We start from the raw sequence: 18,904 nt of genomic DNA, 5'->3' as shown, positions 1-18,904 counted from the left end.
GACTTAATGTAGCTTAGTTAAAAATAATCATTTACTAAATTTCTTATTGACGTATTAGCATACATGCTGTAAACTGATGTTTTACATTATGTACCAGTAGTTGTTAGCTTTTGGTGGTCTGCTGCACTACCATGTGTTGTCTTCCGATACGTGAATTACTATGGATGCAATTAATTGATGTCACACAAAATATAACCATAGTTGCTTAGGTTTAGCGGTTTGTTGCACTACCTTGAATTGTCTAGATTCTTCATGCCTATACCACCTGATATCGCCAATTACCATACATGCAATGTATTTACTTAGTGAATGGTATAGCTATACGTTGTAAGCTCCTTGCAGTCTGGTGTACGAGCTGCGTCGTCTTTTGTTTTTTCACACTTATAGTCATGTAGTATAGAATCTGCAGAATGCACACACGTAGTTATGTAATTATCCACTTTCATATTTTTTGGGTGACTTGTGATACGGTGATTACTGTGTTATTAGTAACTATTTCGCTTTCATAAAGTTAATTAGTGCATGCATACGATTATATAAAATATTGATAGTGCTTTTTTTTTTTTTTTAATTTTGTAGACAGTATTGTGAAGAAGTCGTAATCTATGTTGCTTTGTGCTTACTCGCGTTTTTTATCTTTTAAGGCATGCGTTGATCTAGAGGTATCAATTTTTTCAGATTTTTATCGATATTTGTTATTAGGTTTGTGCTTGTGGTATTGGTGTTTGAACTCACTTAATCTGTTTGTCTTGGACTAGCTGTAAATATACTCCTTCTTAGCTTTGTTCATGTGTACTTTGCGTTTTTTATATTAGTGACAATCGTTAGTATTTTTTTCGGGATTTATATAATTTTTTTGTGTTAATTCGATTATCCCATGCATGTCTTTATATCGGATCTATATTTCGGTTTTACGTTTGCTTCCGTGTTTATTAGTACTGATAAGCTTTGCTTTTGTACTTTTTTAAAATCATTTGAACTTGTTCTCGAAACTTGATTTTTAGCGAAAATCTACCAAAGATCGAAGTGACCCTCCAAAACAAAGTAAATTTAATGTCAAATGACAAGATGGATGGTCATGTGACCCACTGTTAAAAGATTGCTTAAAAAATTATCCAAATATACCACAGACCGCAAAATACATTTATTGCAAAGAAAAACATTAAATTCACAAGAAAGTCAGATGTTGATCGACATGCCTTTTCTTTTTTATATGGAAACTCGATCGAAAAAGCAAAAAAATCGGAAGCATTTAAAACTGTAAGGTTACCCTTTCTTTTGCTGCAACAAAAAATACAGACCTCTGAAATGAGAGTTGCATATTTTATGGCAGAACACTTCTCAATCAAGTTGACAGATGTTTTTGTACCACTGATTCAAAAGGTACCACTTGATCCTTCAGCAGGAAAGTGCATGCAGATGGAGCAAACAAAAACCTCTTGCGTTCTAAAAACACTGCTGTTTCGTCCTGTATTTGAAAGTGTTGTAAACACTTTAAACAATGTTCATTATTCTATTATTGTTGATGAAAGCACTGATATAAGCAATACAAAGCTTTTGTGCCTTTCAGTGCAGTATTTTGACTTGAGGAAGGAAAAAATTGTCGAGCACCTACTTTAACTTTTAAAATCAAATTCCCTATAAACTTTGGCTATGGATATCTTTTTAGTCTTACAGAAATTTTTCGAAGACAATAATATCAGCTTTGACAATTTATTACCTTTAGCTTTCGATAATGCTAGTATCATGACGGGAAAATGAATGGTTTCTAAAAGCATTTTAAATATGTCGTTCCCTTTTTAATATTATTAAATTATATGTGCCATACCTCTATTTTAGTTGGCAAGTCAAGTAGTAATCAAATTGCTAAAATGGTTGAAACTATGATCAATGTGATACATAACTACTTCTCTCACAGCCCAAAACGTTTCTAGGAGCTTCAAGAATGCCTCAGCTAACGTGGATTGCCACAAAATAATATCGAAAGATTATCGGGTACACGATAGCTGGAAACCCAAAAATGTTCTGACAGAATACGCGTTGACTATTATGTATTAATTGATTATTTTAGACTTGTAGAATTCGAAAACAGAAGTGCAAAAATAAATAACCTGAAATTTAAAGCTGAAAATCATGACAAAATTGGAGAAAAGAAAAAATCTTCTGCGAAAAAAATTTTGTATGCCTTATGTGATGCTCATTTTAAATTTTACGTTTTTTTAATAAGCCTTATGCTTGAATTTTTCAACTCTTTTAATACTATTTTCCAAACAAAAGGATTAATGATATATCTGTTTAACTGGTTAACAATACAAATTATGGAAGAAATTGGGTCTAATTTTTCACATGCAAAATCTCTTCATCTTTGACTTTTAACAAATTTTGTTGTTCACGATCACATAGAAGAAATATCCCATGTTTACTTTAACCTGTACGCTCCTGAAATTTATGCTGAAACGGCTCTTGGCAAGGGTACCTGCGTTATAAGAACATCTTTATACACATTTGCGTCACTATTCAACGATAATTATTAAGTTTTCTAAGCCAAACACATCAAGTTAAAATTTTGGGCGTACTTGTAATAAAAACAACCTAACGTGCTATTGGCCGTACCTCAAGGGTAGTGTAAAAATCTGCCTAATACAGCACATTTTGTCACTAGTTTGTATTAACGTCATGTTACTTTTTTTTTTTTTTTACCGAGGACGCAAAGTACTATTTTTGATTATTTGCTGCCCATTGGCAGAAAATTGTTTTACAGGCGTAAGGCGGTATTTGCATTTTGTACCAACGAAAAATTTATTTTGTAATAATTTATAATAATCATTGTTAATTTAAATTTAAAAAATTCAAATACAATTAAATGTGCTAACTTGTCTGTAATTAATAAAAGCATTCATGAAAAAGGTATATCCTTAATTATCTCAGTTACAAAAAAGTGTACTTTTATGAAGCATTGTTGTAACCGTATTGCAACTTTTCTTAACCACTTTGTACACTTACTCTGATTAGACTTTGTTAGAAAAATAATAAAATTTTTTGGGGATAGCTCATTCATTTATACATGAAATACGCATTAATAGATTTTAATAATCAAGGGCTTCAAATGTTTGTTGTTTTTATTATTAATAGTGATCTTTTATGGTTATGAAAGCTTTGTAGTAATTTGTAGGTAGTAAGTTTCTGCTAACAACTGCACATCGTAATTATAATTAAATGCATTTCAAATTATTTATCTGTGCACTTTTTTATTTGTTACTTTATGTTAATTAACATATTTTAATGGTAGTTATGGTAGTATTAAGAAATAATTATAACAAAAAATAGTTCTCAAGAATGAGATTCGAAAGTATGACCAGCATAAGTTTGAGTTACGCAGCCCACTTGGCTACCGCGTACTTAGGTAGAGGGGACATAGATGTTATACATTATCTAAAAAGTGGGCTTGGGTTAACCATACATATATCACATGGAGAGAGAATCTAGGAAGGGTAACTGGGGTAAAGACTCTGTCGAGCTGTACTCTAGTTGTGCCAGCCTTTTCGCTATGTCCCTATGTCAGGTGGCGCCGTCGAGTGAGAGAAATTGTCCCTCACTAAGATCGCCAGAATACACGGAGCTTTATAGGAAAATTTTTTAACAAATTTAGAAAAAGGTTATTAAGAGTGAATTGACCAAATATGTCAATGATTTGAGTTGTATTATATTAATGTACAGTAATAAATTTTGTTTGGTGTTATTACGTGTACTTACAAGATTGGAAAAAATAAAAACATGAATTGCGACTGTGATAACACAGCATATTTGAATGCATTTACATGCTGACACTTGTGTACAGCTTAAAGGATACAAGTAATCTACGGAAACGTAATGAAATATCATGCAGAGTGTATTGTAGAAACATAAGTACAGAAATTTTGAAAAAGAACTAATTTTTTTACAACCTTCCTTTTCGATGATTTTGAATGACACGCAGGAGAACACAAATTTGGCGGTGGTTACTTATCTTCTCCATGCCTTTCTCCACAATTTTCTGGCAATGTCGACCATACTTTTCTAACGACAATTTTTATTCTAAAACCAAAAAAATGAGATAATTTAGCAGTTCTTGACAATTTGATTTACTAGCCTGATAATGTATTTGTAAATAGTATTTTAGTTTATTTAGAAGGTGTTGAGAACATTTTCGCTTTCAATGTGTATTAATAAACGAGGATAATTTGGGCCTAAATTACATTTCTGAGTTTTCTCGCAGTTTCACAGTTTAATTCTGTTGCAGGAAACATACAGCTCCTGCAGATGAGTTTTAATATTTAACAAAAGAATTAAAGCACAAAGTTTGAACGGAAAAAAAACTATAAAAATGAATGGATAAACGTGCGTTGTACCTCAGTTGTTGAAGAGTGTGTACTTAACTAAATACCTAATTTTTACATTGCAGAAAATCCATTAGTCGATGCTATTCATTACACTCGGGGCTTATTTTTAAGTATAAGTTATTTACTTTTAGCACACTCAGTGGTAATATTTAAAATTTTCCGTTTTATGGCTTAGAATCATGTAAGCAACGATTAATCTAGGTTGAACGATATAAAGATAGTAAAAGTCAGAGTAAAATTACAAAGATTTATTTAAAATAGTCAGTAGCTGAATTGAGCACTTAAATAATTTACTAACCTATCATTATTGGTGATATGATACCCAAAAAGATGTTTTTTGGGAATTATTTTACTTTTTCTTAAGTCATTTGGAATTATTATGTCACCAAAGATAGTTGAGGGTGGAGTGGATATGTTAAAAGAACGGGTTCATAAGAACTCTCTCTACATTCAACTCTTCGGCGAACTCCAGCCTAAGATGCATTTTTTGACGCACTACGCCAGAATACTCTTGGAAAATGGACCAGCAATGCACTATGAAGATATACCATCAGATCGTAAAATTCACTCACTAAAAGAAATAGCTAATGCATTTAACTCTCATAAAAATGTACATATGGACTACGAGGCAGGATCAATTGGTAAAAAAAGCAGGTGATGAAATTCATGCTTAATTTAAAAAATAATAGAAAAATGTCAATCATAAATTATGAAGTGCATAAAAATTTTGTGTTAGAAATTTTAAAAAGGGGCAGTTTTTCTTATAATGAAAATGGTGTTGATTGTCTTATTTTTGATATGGTAGAAAAGATTTATGAAATACATAACTATTTGTATATATTTGCGTCTGTGTACAATGTTGAAAATTTTGATGGTCATTCATATGCAAATGAAGTATCAGAACTTTTGGATGATGAGGACAAACGATGAATATAATACTCCATCATAATTTGTAAGTTTCAGATTTTTCTTTTTTTCTTTATACTTTGGGTGAATAGAGTTTGCGATAATCGGATGAGAAATATTGCTTAACAAAAAATAAAAAAATAAAAAAAACATAATTTGTTTTTTGTATACGTTCACCATAGTCAATTTTTTAATATAAAAATGAGATATTTATTAAACATAGACAGACATCACATTATCTCAAAAAAATTTATACCAGGTAATTTATTTCAAAAATCTGGTAAAATAAAATTTATACATACATAAATGTATATATAAAGAGACCCTATATTTATACACATATATATATATGTACATATATATATATACACATATATACACAGCTGTGGCTCACTATTGTTATAAGTATAAATATAGGTACACTCATAACATGGCAAGTCGTGGCTAACAGCAATGCTATAAGCAATTCCTTATGGCTGCTGTGCACGTCCACTTATGGTCTTGATTCGGTCCCACAGTTTGTAGTCGGGATTCGATACCTTGTACTATGATAAGTACGACCAGCCACCTGTGGTAGTGCGCAAGTCTCACGATGTGACTTTATTGCGGCCACGTTTCAATAGGATGCATACCCTCCCATTTTTGGTAGATACACAGTTCCATAATCTTATGAGTGGTACAGTGCATTGAGCGTGGGACTGCTACTCGACCACTTGTGAGCTTCAATTCATATGATACGAAGTTGGTAGCTGTATAGGCCCATAGTTTTTTCAGTGCACCAAATGATCGTACAACAGACTTGGCAGCCTTTTTAACATATAGGAATTGTATTGTTGATTTAGAGTATACTGAGCAGTATATCAAAATTTTGAGTGGAACTGAAGCGTATTAAGTGATACACACACTCACATGCGCATGCGCGCACGCACGCACACACACACACATATATATATATGTATATGGGTGTCTGTTCCATACTATGAAAATTGGAATCGTATCACCCCTAAACTAGTATGTTAGATATAAATATGTCGTTCGATACACTTTTATTATTATATAACTCAACGAAACTCGACATTATAATACTGAGTCAACAAATTTTTAAAGAAATCATACTGTAAGTAAGGGTAAGTAAGACCGTTAGGCTCACGTCTGGTTTCTCACAAACAAAAATTAAATTTATTTGTAGAATAAGTCTACGACCTCTAACCATCATTTAAAATTTTGGTGGTAAAAAAAAAATTTAACATATTTAAAAAACAGGTTATAAAGTAATATCCTAGGTATAACAAAAAATCTGCAAAAATATTATAACTTAACTTCTTACTCTGTTGACTATTACTTCAGTAGTACCTTAAATGTAAGGGCACAGTTTTTTAAACGTATAAAGTAATTTTAAAAAAACACTTAGTTTGTAATCATCCAACACATTCTAATGTTGGCGTTTTTATACAATTTTAATGATTAATTTATTTTAGGTAATGCAGATTCGAATCAAATGTGTCGTCCTCGTTCACCTCAAAATATTACTTGGAATATTAACTCATCAGAAAACTATTCGTTCACTATGAGACGAGAGTATGAGCGTGCCAAAGAAGAAGCAGATTTAATACAGCAATTGCGACGCGTAGGAAATATGAATAGCATAATAAAATTTTTTGACGTATTCAGTAAATTTAACTCACTAGTGCATTTTTTTTCAACAGCACATAGAAACAAGACTGAAAATCACCCTTCCTAATGAGCTAGCTCCAGCATTAGCGGATGGTGTGGTTCTCTGTCACTTAGCTAATTACGTAAGACCTCATTCAGTTGCAAGTATTCATGTTCCTTCACCAGCAGTTGTAAGTATTTTTATTGGAATGTTTGGAAATACTTAATATTAACATAAAAATGCTACTATGCACTGAATGTAAAATTAAGGGTGCTCCAGAAAGCACTGGTATAAACCCGAAAATAATTGGGTCAGTTGGTATCACTGATGTAAGTATAATGTGGGAGCACACTCATGTATATGCATAACTGCATGCTAATACAAAGACTTGATCAATACTTTACGGAATATCTCAGATTTTTCTAGGGTTATCGATATTCTATATTATCTATATCGAGGTAATCAAAAAATAAAAAAATAGAAAAATTATAAATACTAAAATCAAAAAATTTTTTTTATTAAACAGTTATTGTCCTGATATGTAACTCTTCGGTTAGGGTTAGAAAACTACGACTTGTTCCATAAGAGGTTGTGTACAATGTGATTACTTTTTGAGCAAATATCTCGAAGTTTTCTATGGTTTGAGGGGTAAATAAAAACACCGCTGGAATTAGCGGGTTCTGATGCATGAATTAATCTACGTATGACCTCTTAACTTCTTCTGCTCGAGCCTCTTTGAATATAAATACTTGTAGTTGATACTGTTAGCCCTACTTACGTTAATTTTCTATGCTGAAATTGTTATTTATAGAATAAGATTTTAGCGGGCTAACATTGTAAGAATTTCATAAAATCTGGAAATATTGTATAATATCGTAATTAAGGTGTGTGACAACAGTTTATTATCATACGGATTGTAACGTAGCACAATAAATCTACACTTAACGAAACTCCTACAGTAGAAACTACTTTTTTGTATCACTGGATGAAAAACTAATTTTATCAATCTTATAGGGTATGTATAAACTACAGTTTAACTTATTTGAGCTGAACAGAGTAGGTTTTAGTTTAGTTTTTTAACTATTAAGCTATTTAGGACTTTTTCAAACCTATAATCAAATTGATCAGGCATCATAACATCGGTATTTTTTTGTTTTTCTTACAATTTTTTTGGAATGTGACTTCAAAGAATAATGAAAACGTAAAATTATGGATGATAATAAAGAGCTTATTTTAAAGTTCTGTCAATTTGCAAATTATCCCACTAAAGTTCTCTTGATTGAAGTACTTATAATACTTACGTTGAAAATAAAGAATAATATCTTGTAGTTAAGAAAACATTCAGAAATCTAGAGCTCATGATATAACTAAAGGCTAATAAGCATTTTTGGGCAAGAAATCAAATTGTTTCAAATTTTTATACTTTTTTTATTATCCAGTGTTATCATGCTACTAAATTAGTATTATAAAAAAATATTTCTAGAATTGGTTTCTAGGTTAAAAAAAACTTTTTGTTATTCATGCATTGTAAAACGTAATATAACATAACATAACATTGCCAAAAAATATTGTAAGACTTTTCACTCAGATTAAATCGACCATTCTTGATAGTTAGGTGACGACTTGTGCAAGTAAAATGAATTTTTTATTTCATATTATTTTGTTATATCCATCCCCTCAATGATAAAATTTTAAGGCTTTCAAAAGAGTCATACTTAACGAAAGTCGTCACCTAACAAAGCTGACTGTGTACTTCGTAGATCTCGGAAGTGTCAAGTGACAAACGAAGCGAGCTGCTACCTCTAAACACATGCAGTCAGCAAGTATCGGCCCCATAACATGTAAGACAAAGAAGTTTTAACTAAAGCTCCGTGCAAGGTGCATTCCTTCGTGTGGTGTTTAAATTAGTCGCTTTCGCTCATCGAGCGTAGACCAATTGTTTATGAATTTTTATCACAGGTGCAACTAGCCAGTTTGTTATACGTAGCCCAATAGTGTTCCTGAATATATTGATGAATGTAATAAAATCTGAATAAATATGTAAAAGTTTAGAGCTGATTAAATCATAGTAGGACATGGTAACAATCTTATAAAAAGAGATTGAAAAGGTACATAATTTCCATGGAAGAAGAAATGAGGTAAATTGATTCAATATTTCCCAATAACTGCACACACGTAGTCTTTCTCTCTTTCTTTTATCATTCTTAAATAGTAAATACGTAAATAGTTGGACAGTCTGCTGGTCTCATTGCTCATCAGAGAGTGTTAGACCGGCATCCACAAACATCCAGTTTTTACCGGATGATAAAGTTAAATAATTACGATTAATCATTTAACAAAAAATAGTAGCAGAGCGTGATTTAATCTCAAGTTATTTGTTTTTCTATTATATGGTTCCTTATTACTATTTTTAAAGAAACAATAGACACCATTCAAAGAAGCATGTTAGAGAATGACGTGTAACACCCTATATAGTGCAGTGTGCGTGGACGTGTAAACAATGTACCTTTGCGGAGAGCATAATATATTGCGGTGGGCGGCTTTGAACAGCGAAGAGAGTCGGGGTGGGCGAGAATCCTCTCCGAGGATGTTCAATTGGCCGTAGAGATGAATCAACGGTGAGAACGCTTGATTGGAGGCTCTAAGTATAGAAAGACAGAACTTCTGCTGGATTCCGATGCCACCGCTGAAGCTGGTGCCGCTGATGGGTGGCTTGGCAGTGTCTCGCAGTAGTCGACACGAGCTCGTTATCATACTTGTCTGCTTCTTTTAGCCGTTAGGTAATAGCGCCAAGGGGTCTAGACAATGGTTGGCAACTGTAGGTAAAAACAGCATCGAGACACGGAGTCTTATGTGGTAGTAAACATTGCTGTTTTATTAACATCAATTAGTGCTATAGCCACAGCCGTAGCGTAGGTCTCGTCGAGCCAGTGAGAACCTAGCTTTGGCTTAGATCGGGTGATCCGGAAGGATGATTTAGAGGGGTCGCGCAGCCCTTCTTATGTGCTGTAAGCTACTTTCTTACTTGCGATGCTCACCAAAAACTAGTAGTTGCCACCTAGCAACCTGTAGGTGGTACTATCAAGCGCACAGTTTAAAATTGGAGCTGCACGTGACATTTAAGAATCAAATTTATATAAAACGATTGAATTTAATGAATAGTAATTATTTCAATAGTTAGTAATTAATAAAATAATACCCTGGACGGTAGAATCGTTGTATTTAAAAAAAAAACAAAAAAAAAAAAAAAAAAAAAAAAAAAAAAAAAAAAAAAAAAACATTAAGTAAAGAAATAATAATACATTAATCAATGAACGATGAAATAAATAAAAAAAGTTTACCGTTGTAAGACTAAAAAGTGAACAAGCGGCTAAATTATTAACTGCGTTTTTGCATTTAAGGCACGACTGATACAAGGGAACATTTATTACTGTTATAACCACACTGGGTGAAAATTTGGTACTCTTCGGTGTAGGATTGGTAAAAAAATGCACACATTCCTACGGGATAAAAAAAAAGTCTTTGAACACAATAATTATCGCCCTTAACTTTGCATTGAGTGTCAATTGTACGAATTTCAAATAAGCTATTATTAAATCGTTTTTTGAGATTTATGGCGTTAATTTTATCTTACAGACATAAATTTTAGTTTAAAAAAATTAAATTTTTTTAAGATCTTTAAGTTTTACATTAGCTTTGTTATCTAAAATGTAAATGAAAGAAACGAGTAAGTTAGACAGGAGAAAACGATAACTTTACAATTTTTTGGCATTTCTGCGATTTAGAGCTCAAATTTAATGTTATATCTAAATATGTCACATACAAAAAAGTTGTATTTCGATGAGACTTTAAATTATCACTTTCAATTTATTATCTTAAGTGCAAAACAAAAAAGTTGGATAGGGAAAAACGACTTTTTATTCATTTTACAAGCACTTTTTCACTCATGGAACGAGTACGTTGCATCCTAGGTAATAATGTTTTGTACAAAAAAGTTGTGATCTAATAAGATCTACAACTTTTACGTACAATATCATAATTTAAAGTACGAAACAAATAAGTTAGATAGGGAAAAACTACGTTTTTGCGATTTTTGAGCATTTTTTGGCTCACAGAACGTTTGGGTTACATCCAGCACGAAAACTTTAAACACGAAAAAGTTGTATTTCAAGTACATCGAAAACTTTGTCTTTCACAGCAAACCCCGAAAATATCACGTTATAAAGTTATAGCCAAAAAGCTATTTTTTTCACTGAAAGTCCCATCTTGAAACGACTGCCATTTTTTTTCTAAACGAGGAAACCTAACGGATTTTTAACCATCACGTAAGACATAAAGGACGAAGCTATCCGTCAAATTTCAGCCCAATTCAACAAAAACTGCATGAGTTAATCAAAAATACACCCCTGATGCTAAGGTCCGCGATCGCAATTTTTTTTGTACCAAAAATTTTTTTACACAAAAACAATTAGTGTTAAAGGTACTTACACTTTTGGCTTTGGAAAAAGTACAAGACACTCCTGAGTATCAGTCGTGCCTAAGAATTAAACAGTAAAGTGAATTAAGTAAGAGTAAAAAAATTAAAATTAGTAATCCCTTATAGTACACATACAAATACGCACCTCAACATCAGATCTGCTAACTAACGTGGTCTATGTATTCCGACCTTTAATTTTCTCGTCGAAGTGCTTCATTCCCTTAGTCCTGCTTCAATACCAGACATTCTAAATCCCGGGTCTGCTTATTAGAGCACTCTTTCTCTAATTTGCAAAAATATAATAATACAATAAATAGATTAAGAAATATATAAATAAACATTTAAAGTACAAACGATACCAGCACAATCATTATGTAACGTAGACAGGTAACAAGAAAAAAAAAAGTAACAAAAAACTTGACTTACAAAAACTGTTAGCTTAGAAAATTTTTTTAGAAAAAAATTATATTCTATTAACAACCTATCACAACATTATTATAATTCTCATAAACCAAATACTAGTTCAACAGAAAACAGTAAAATACAAAACACAAATAGTATGTATGCTTTAGAAAAATAATTTCTACAACTCAGAAATCAACGCTCAGCAGACATGCAATCATTTGAAAATTAAACTAAATACACGATCTGATGAATTAATTGTCTTCGCAAAAAAAATTTTTTTAAAGGCCCTCAAGAACGATAAGCGCATGGGCAGAAGATTACTCACAAACACACAAATATAAGAAAATTATTAATATAGTGTTTAAGCGTAAACCATCGTGCTCCGTTCTAATCTAAAGAGGAAAAAGTGCCAAGTTATAGGTCGGATACTCTCTCTCTCTCTCTCTCTCTCTCTCTCTTCATAGAAAGAGGCTTCAATCATTTACCACACTCTAAAAGATGCTCGCGTAGCAATTTAGTATATAGCCGCACATGCTATCTAAAAACTCCCTGCGAGTATGGTAGAATTAATTTTTCGGCCCAAAAAATGCGGACTAGCACAAAAAAATGGGATAGTAATTTTAATGTATTGTAACAAATTAAAATGATATTAAACTAGTAGAAATGTCAGAAAGAGCCTCCAAAAAATGGCGAAAATGGCCAAAACAAGTTTTTGCGTTTAGAAAAAAATCGGAGAATCGTACATAAAAAGTGTTTAGTAAACAAATGTGCAATTCCACGACGAACAAAATGAGCCGTATTGGGTTCAAATCGGTTCAGCCGTTTTTTCCCAAATCGCAAAAACTGCCATTTTAAATCATTTTTTTGAAATTTAGTAACTTGCGTTTAATACAATATTTAGAGCTGAAATTTTAATACAAGACAGATATCATAGCCCATATCATGCACACAAAATTTCAGCTTAATTGGTTTTAAACTTTTTGCAAACCACAGCAAAAACAAAAGAAAGGTTGGAAAGTTAAAAAACTAGAATTATTTTTAAAATTGATTGCAAAAAACGGCTTTTTGCTCTCCGGTCAGTGGAATCGGCAGTGGGACAAAATGAACTAAAGTCTGCCTCTGATTCAAATTTAGGTATGGAAATTGGTAATCGGGTGTATTTGTTGTCATTGATGACAAGACTGATTAGATTTGCGAAATTAAAAATTGCGGACCCAATAGGGCGGCCAAAAAGTTACAAAATTTTGAATGAAATAAAAATTGTTAATCAAAGGTATTTTTTGTTGTTAATGACAAGTCTGTGATCAGATTTGCAAAATTCAAAATGGTGGATCCAATATGGCAACTTAAAGTGCTTCGCTCAAAAAATCAATTTTTATAATTTTGCTTTAAAATTTTTTTGTAAATAAATTGTATATTAATACACGTTCTCCTAAAATTTGGAAGTGATCGTACATTTAGTTTTTGATAAAAAAATTATCAAAGTCTGATAAAATTATGTGTGTCCTTCTCTAACTCGTTGCGTCTTACGGAGCAGCTCTTAAATAGCCGCTCTGTTTTGGAGATTACTCGAAAAAAAATTTATGTATCTTTTATTAAAAACTTTGAAGTTATTCCTCAAGCTTTAAGAAACTTTTTGATAATTTGCGGAGAAAAATCGTACGTTACTTTAACAAGCAATTGGAGTAGTCTAAAGAAAAACGTTGAAAAAAAACACATGCACACACACATACACATGCACTCATATCCACACCACAGACTTACTAACAAATAATGCATATACACGTATGAACTTAAACTTGGTATAGGTGAGTATATATCATACTACATTGCAAGTCCTTACTGGAGAACATAATTTCGAGAGATTATATCTCAATAACATGAATTTTCATGACTTAGCGGCCATTGAGACTTCTTATCTACTCTTCGAGTACTACCAGAATCCAAAGTTTCAGAGAATTTGACCGTGGGCCATTTTCCGCATGGATACTGCGGGGTCTTTTGGTCATGAAAATTGCCAAAAAAATTATAAATTGAGCTAGATTGCTTGTTTTTATGATTATTTATGTATAAAAATTTTCACATTACAAAAGTTCAAATAGATTTATTCATGAGACTTCTGCGTGGATATACACCTAGATCACACGTAATCTTTAAATTACACATGTAGAAATGACCCAGCTTGCACGCATTATGCTAAACGGCCCTCCGTCAAAGTTCTTAAAACCTTTGATTCTTGTAGTTATCAGCATGTGAATTAAATGTCCTAATAAGCGCTAAGTCGTAGAAACTTATTTTTCGGAAAAACAGCCTCTCAAGTTGCATTTCTCCGTAAGGACTTCCACGGTGCAATCATACCTATTATACCAATTCAATATGTTCGAGTCTTTATGTATGTGTTGATGTATAATCACACACATGTGAATTGCATATTGTACATTTGACGTGTGTATGTATATATATAGGATAACTTACTAAAAGTTTTTCATATTTTGTGATTTTGGTTAAACAACGCTCAAATTGGAGAATTTTTGAATATCACACTAGTTTGCCTGGTTGCTCAGCGTCATATGATAATTAGCCGATATTTTTGCATCATAATTACCTGATATTCATTAGATTTCCACATATCTATCAGCTGATTTTCAACTATTGTAAGCTGATTATCACCTGTTCTCAGCTAGTGATAATGAGCTGATTGTCACGTAAAAATAAGATAAAATTTATCTAAAACATACGTTAATATTAAGAGAGTCTAGCTTGACGTTTCTTTAACAAAGCTTCTGATCTTCACATGATTTTTACAAAATATGCGATTTTAATAAATAATTATGAGATATTAAAAATAACCGACGTCTACTAGACTCACCAGACCTACACGGAGAGATCTCTGGTACTACGGTAGTATGTATAGCCGCGTGCAACAGTAGTATAGTGCGTCGTATACGACTGTAGCGCCCGCGCGCCATAACGAAAGTATATGGCTTCTGCTACCGTAGTATACAGGCCTCCGTGCAACTGTAGTGCGTGAACTATACTACCGTTGCTTCTACCTCATACTAAAGTTGCAACGCTGATATACATCCCAACGAGTGGCAAACACGAGGTTATAGATATATACGCCGCCGCCGCCGCCACCGCATCAAACGACGTACATATACATATATACACTTATGTATGTGTGTGTGTGTGTGTGCACACATTTGCTTGGGGTCAATACCGATTTGGTATGGCTCCCGAGCAAAGTTGGTAAGCGGGGTAATATACCAATTTAGTATATCAGCGTTGCAACTGTAGTATAAGGCAGAAGCAACGGTAGTTCACGCACTACAGTTGCACGGAGGCCTGTATACTACGGTAGCAGAAGCCATATACTTTCGTTGTGGCACGCGGGCGCTACAGTCGTATACGACGCACTATACTACTGTTGCACGCGGCTATACATATTATCGTAGTACCAGAGATCTCTCCGTGTAGGTCTGAAAGTCTGGTCAGTCTGTTAACTCATCCGATTCAACTTAACAAACTCATCTAACACTGGTTGGGTAGGTCTGATAAGTCTATTAATTTGAAGTCCTGGGCTATTAAGGTTACTCAGTGCCGGTTTGGGCGTTTTCAAGCATATAGTCTATACGGGGCTTACTAAACGTGTAGGCACAGCAGTTATGTGGTATAATACTATTACGATTAATTTCTATAATTCGACTATTTGCATCCTACATGTAAATGCTATATATTGATATACTTAGTGTTACCAATCCGTGATCACACAAATCCTTGTGTTTACATAAAACAATATATTTTAATACACATTTTTATCCATGCATTTTTTTCTTTGAGTTCTTTGGGTTCTTTCAAAGTGAAAAAGTTGAAAAGTCGAAACGTGGAAATTATAGTTGATGATATAATGAAAACTTAACAGTTATGGTTAGTATCTTCGAGGTCAGACGTGTTAATAACTGTATTACTTATTAAATCTTATACGCTTGAGCTATTTATTTTGAACGTTTTGTTTTTGTAACTTCAGATACATATCTTTTGTTTTTCAGTTGAAATCAAATTATTAATGCAACTGCTCCTTTACCATTTTTTTTGGCTAATATGAGAATGAACGTTGTTTGAGCTAAGAAGAAAGCAGGCTAATATTTTTAAATTAATCTGTCTTCTAAACTAGATATGGTTTAATAACAAGCAAGGACTAAAATGAATTTCGTTGAAAGTTATTCAGATTTATGTGATATACTTTGGAATGATTCTAGCAACAGAAGTATTATAGATATACTGATGGACCATATAAAAGGCACGAATTATTATTCTAGAGATCAGCTTCATCAAATTTGACAAAAACTAATGAACAGCTTTTTATCTAAATACACTCAACATTGGAGGAGTGTGAACAGCACTAAAGATAAATTTAGACATAAATACGAGTCTTTTTTAGAAAACAGTTAAACAGTCACTTTTACTGACAAAAATAAATCTGATAGTCATGATCCTTATGTAACTAACAACACTGCTGTGACCAAGCAATCTCCAGTATCTGTGAATGCGTTTGGGCGCCTAAAAAAAGTTTTGAAGATTCATCACCAAGAACACAGAAAAGACGTAGTGTAGAAATAGCCTACCAACATTCCATTGATGAACTAGGTAAAGCGCTGAAAGAAAAAGTATATTTAAGTTTAAATGATAAAAATAGTAATAAAAATACAGATAAAAATAGTTATAGTAATCTTATTACCAAAGCTTTATAAATGTATTCAGATTTCAAAAAATAAGTACAATAAACTGAAGATGCGCAGTGAAAACATATTTGGAGTTTATCTGTATCCTTCTTACAACGCGGTTAATGAATCAAAAAACATGTGTTACCCGGATCATATCGAAGTCGACGACTCTCAAGTCTCTGTTGATTTTATACTAATGCTTGAGCATACTATAAAACGTATTCTGGTGTCCGTAAGCAAAGAAACACTCGAACTTTTGTCGAACCACTGAGTTCATATTTACAAAAGAGAAAGGAACATCTATTAGAAAAATCTATAAAAACTTCACTGATTTGTTACAAAAAGTAAAATAGTATTGTTTCGAGTTTCTTGACCGGTCTGTAGAGGAAGATTTTGTCATATATTGTACCATGATTGATGGAAAAATCTGCAACTATCTTACCGAACGAGCAGCTTCCAATTCATGCAATATTTTTGGAGTTGAGCCTTAAAACGTGAATAATTTGAAGCGTGTTAAAAGTCGCCCCTGCATACAAGAAAATTTTTAATTTGGACTGTCAAGCTTACATATTTGAATAAGATTTCTGGAATGTTGTGTGCATATAGTGTACAATCTTGATTTTAAATAATCAGCAGCGAGAACTGTAGAGCAGAAATCAGCAAAGAAATTAAGAAAAGCACTTAATCAAAAAACGTTAAAAGAAAAACTGTCTTTGTCTATCGATATTGTTAAGCAGGGAGCAGGCAATACTAACTGCGATAACAGTGCTAGAGTTTTCTTTGAAAACGCTAAAGTAGCAGCAGAAGCTACTGGGTTATCTGAAGATTTATTAATCCGATTTCACAATATCCTTCAGGTAATATTATGTAAACATTTCATCGATTGCAATAAATTAAAAAATTTTTGTTTGATAACCGCAGAGATGTACATAGATTGTTATGGCTGGTACACAATGCCACCATCTGTACATAAGTTGCTGATTTACGGTAGTGATATTATCCGTGTATTTGATATCCCAATAGGTTGGCTGTCTGAAGAACCACAAAAAGAAAATGATTAAGTGTTTAGGCAGTCAAGACTGAAAAATAGTAGAATGTGCAATCGAATATCTATTAACACAAACATAATACACCACCAAAAGATTTTATCCGATCCCGTAATAAGCTCCCTCAGAATTGCTGAGAACATTTCATCAAAGCCTTTAATATTGGAAGCAAGTGAGTTATTATTGAAGTAGGTTAGAGAGCATTACATTTATGTATTGACTTCTATACTTTTTAGAACAAAAATGATACAGTTTAATTAAACAGTGTCATAAAAATTGTATGCCCTGTCATAAATACAATTTATTATTTTTTTCACCTCATGTGCAACTAAATATAAAATTTAAGTTTTTCAGGTAGTATACACTTTATTTTCCTTACACCTTACATGTGTTTCTGTAACTCGTACATCTACGTAAACTGAACATAATAACGGTTAACAAGTAAGTGCTCATCCAGCTAAGAATTTTATTAGAGATACTTTAACTTATTAGGTTACTTCAATAGAGGAAATGAGACTTTTGTGTAAAAAGTATTTCATGCTATTACGCGTCAGTCGATCGATTCGTTATCAGCGTCAAAAAAAACTCTTGATTAACAATTGTTACACCTTAGTCCATAATTTTTTTGTAAACTGCCCACCATATTAGATCGACCATTTTGAATTTTGCAAATCTGATCATAGACTCGTCATCAGCGACCAAAAATACCCTTGATTAACAATTTTTATATCATTCAAAATTTTGTAACATTCTGGCTGCCATATTGGATCCGATATTTTGAATTTCGCAAATCTTATCACAGACTTGTCATCAGTGACAACAAATACACCTGATTACCCATCTCCATACCTTAATTTATAACTTAAACACATTTTGACAGCCATATTGGATCCGCTCTTTTGAATTTCAGAAAAGTGGCAAAGAGGCATGGAAGGATATCTTATTTTATACACTTCCACAAATTTTAAAGTCAATTCATTCGAAAATGAATCGGAGGCAGACTTTTGTCCATTTTCATGCATGTTCCGCATGCATATTTTCCTCAATCTCGTTCAAAACGAAGCGTGCTTTTTTTGAAATCAATTCTTAAGATACTTCTATGTGGTAAAAATAAATAGCATTATAGGTACTTGTAAAGAAAGAATAGACGAAGCAAAGTACTTTATAAAATGTACCTATGTTGGCTAACAACTTTTTGATGGTTATTTTTCGAGAGTACCTTTTTTTAGTTTTTGCTGCGCTTCGCGAGAAAGTCAAAATTGATTTTGCTGAAATATTGTATATATAATAAGTAAAATTATATCTGTCTTGAA

General features: G+C 32.5%; 1 protein-coding gene across 2 annotated transcripts in view; it reads left to right on the top strand.

Annotated features, from left to right (window-relative positions):
• Positions 1–18,904, top strand: part of Lrch (Leucine-rich-repeats and calponin homology domain protein) — a 757,344-nt gene that overhangs the window by 559,422 nt on the left and 179,018 nt on the right. For both annotated transcript variants that reach the window (XM_089598107.1, XM_089598106.1), the window contains exons 10-11: positions 6,764–6,912; positions 6,992–7,129. In XM_089598107.1, coding sequence (XP_089454233.1) covers positions 6,764–6,912; positions 6,992–7,129 — 287 coding nt within the window. The remainder of the gene's footprint in view (positions 1–6,763; positions 6,913–6,991; positions 7,130–18,904) is intronic.

Source organism: Copidosoma floridanum, unplaced genomic scaffold (assembly GCF_036245765.1).
Source record: "Copidosoma floridanum isolate Cflo_tuat_1 unplaced genomic scaffold, Cflo_Japanese_pri ptg000005l, whole genome shotgun sequence".
NCBI lineage: Eukaryota > Metazoa > Arthropoda > Insecta > Hymenoptera > Encyrtidae > Copidosoma > Copidosoma floridanum.
This window is presented reverse-complemented; position numbering and strand designations above follow the sequence as displayed.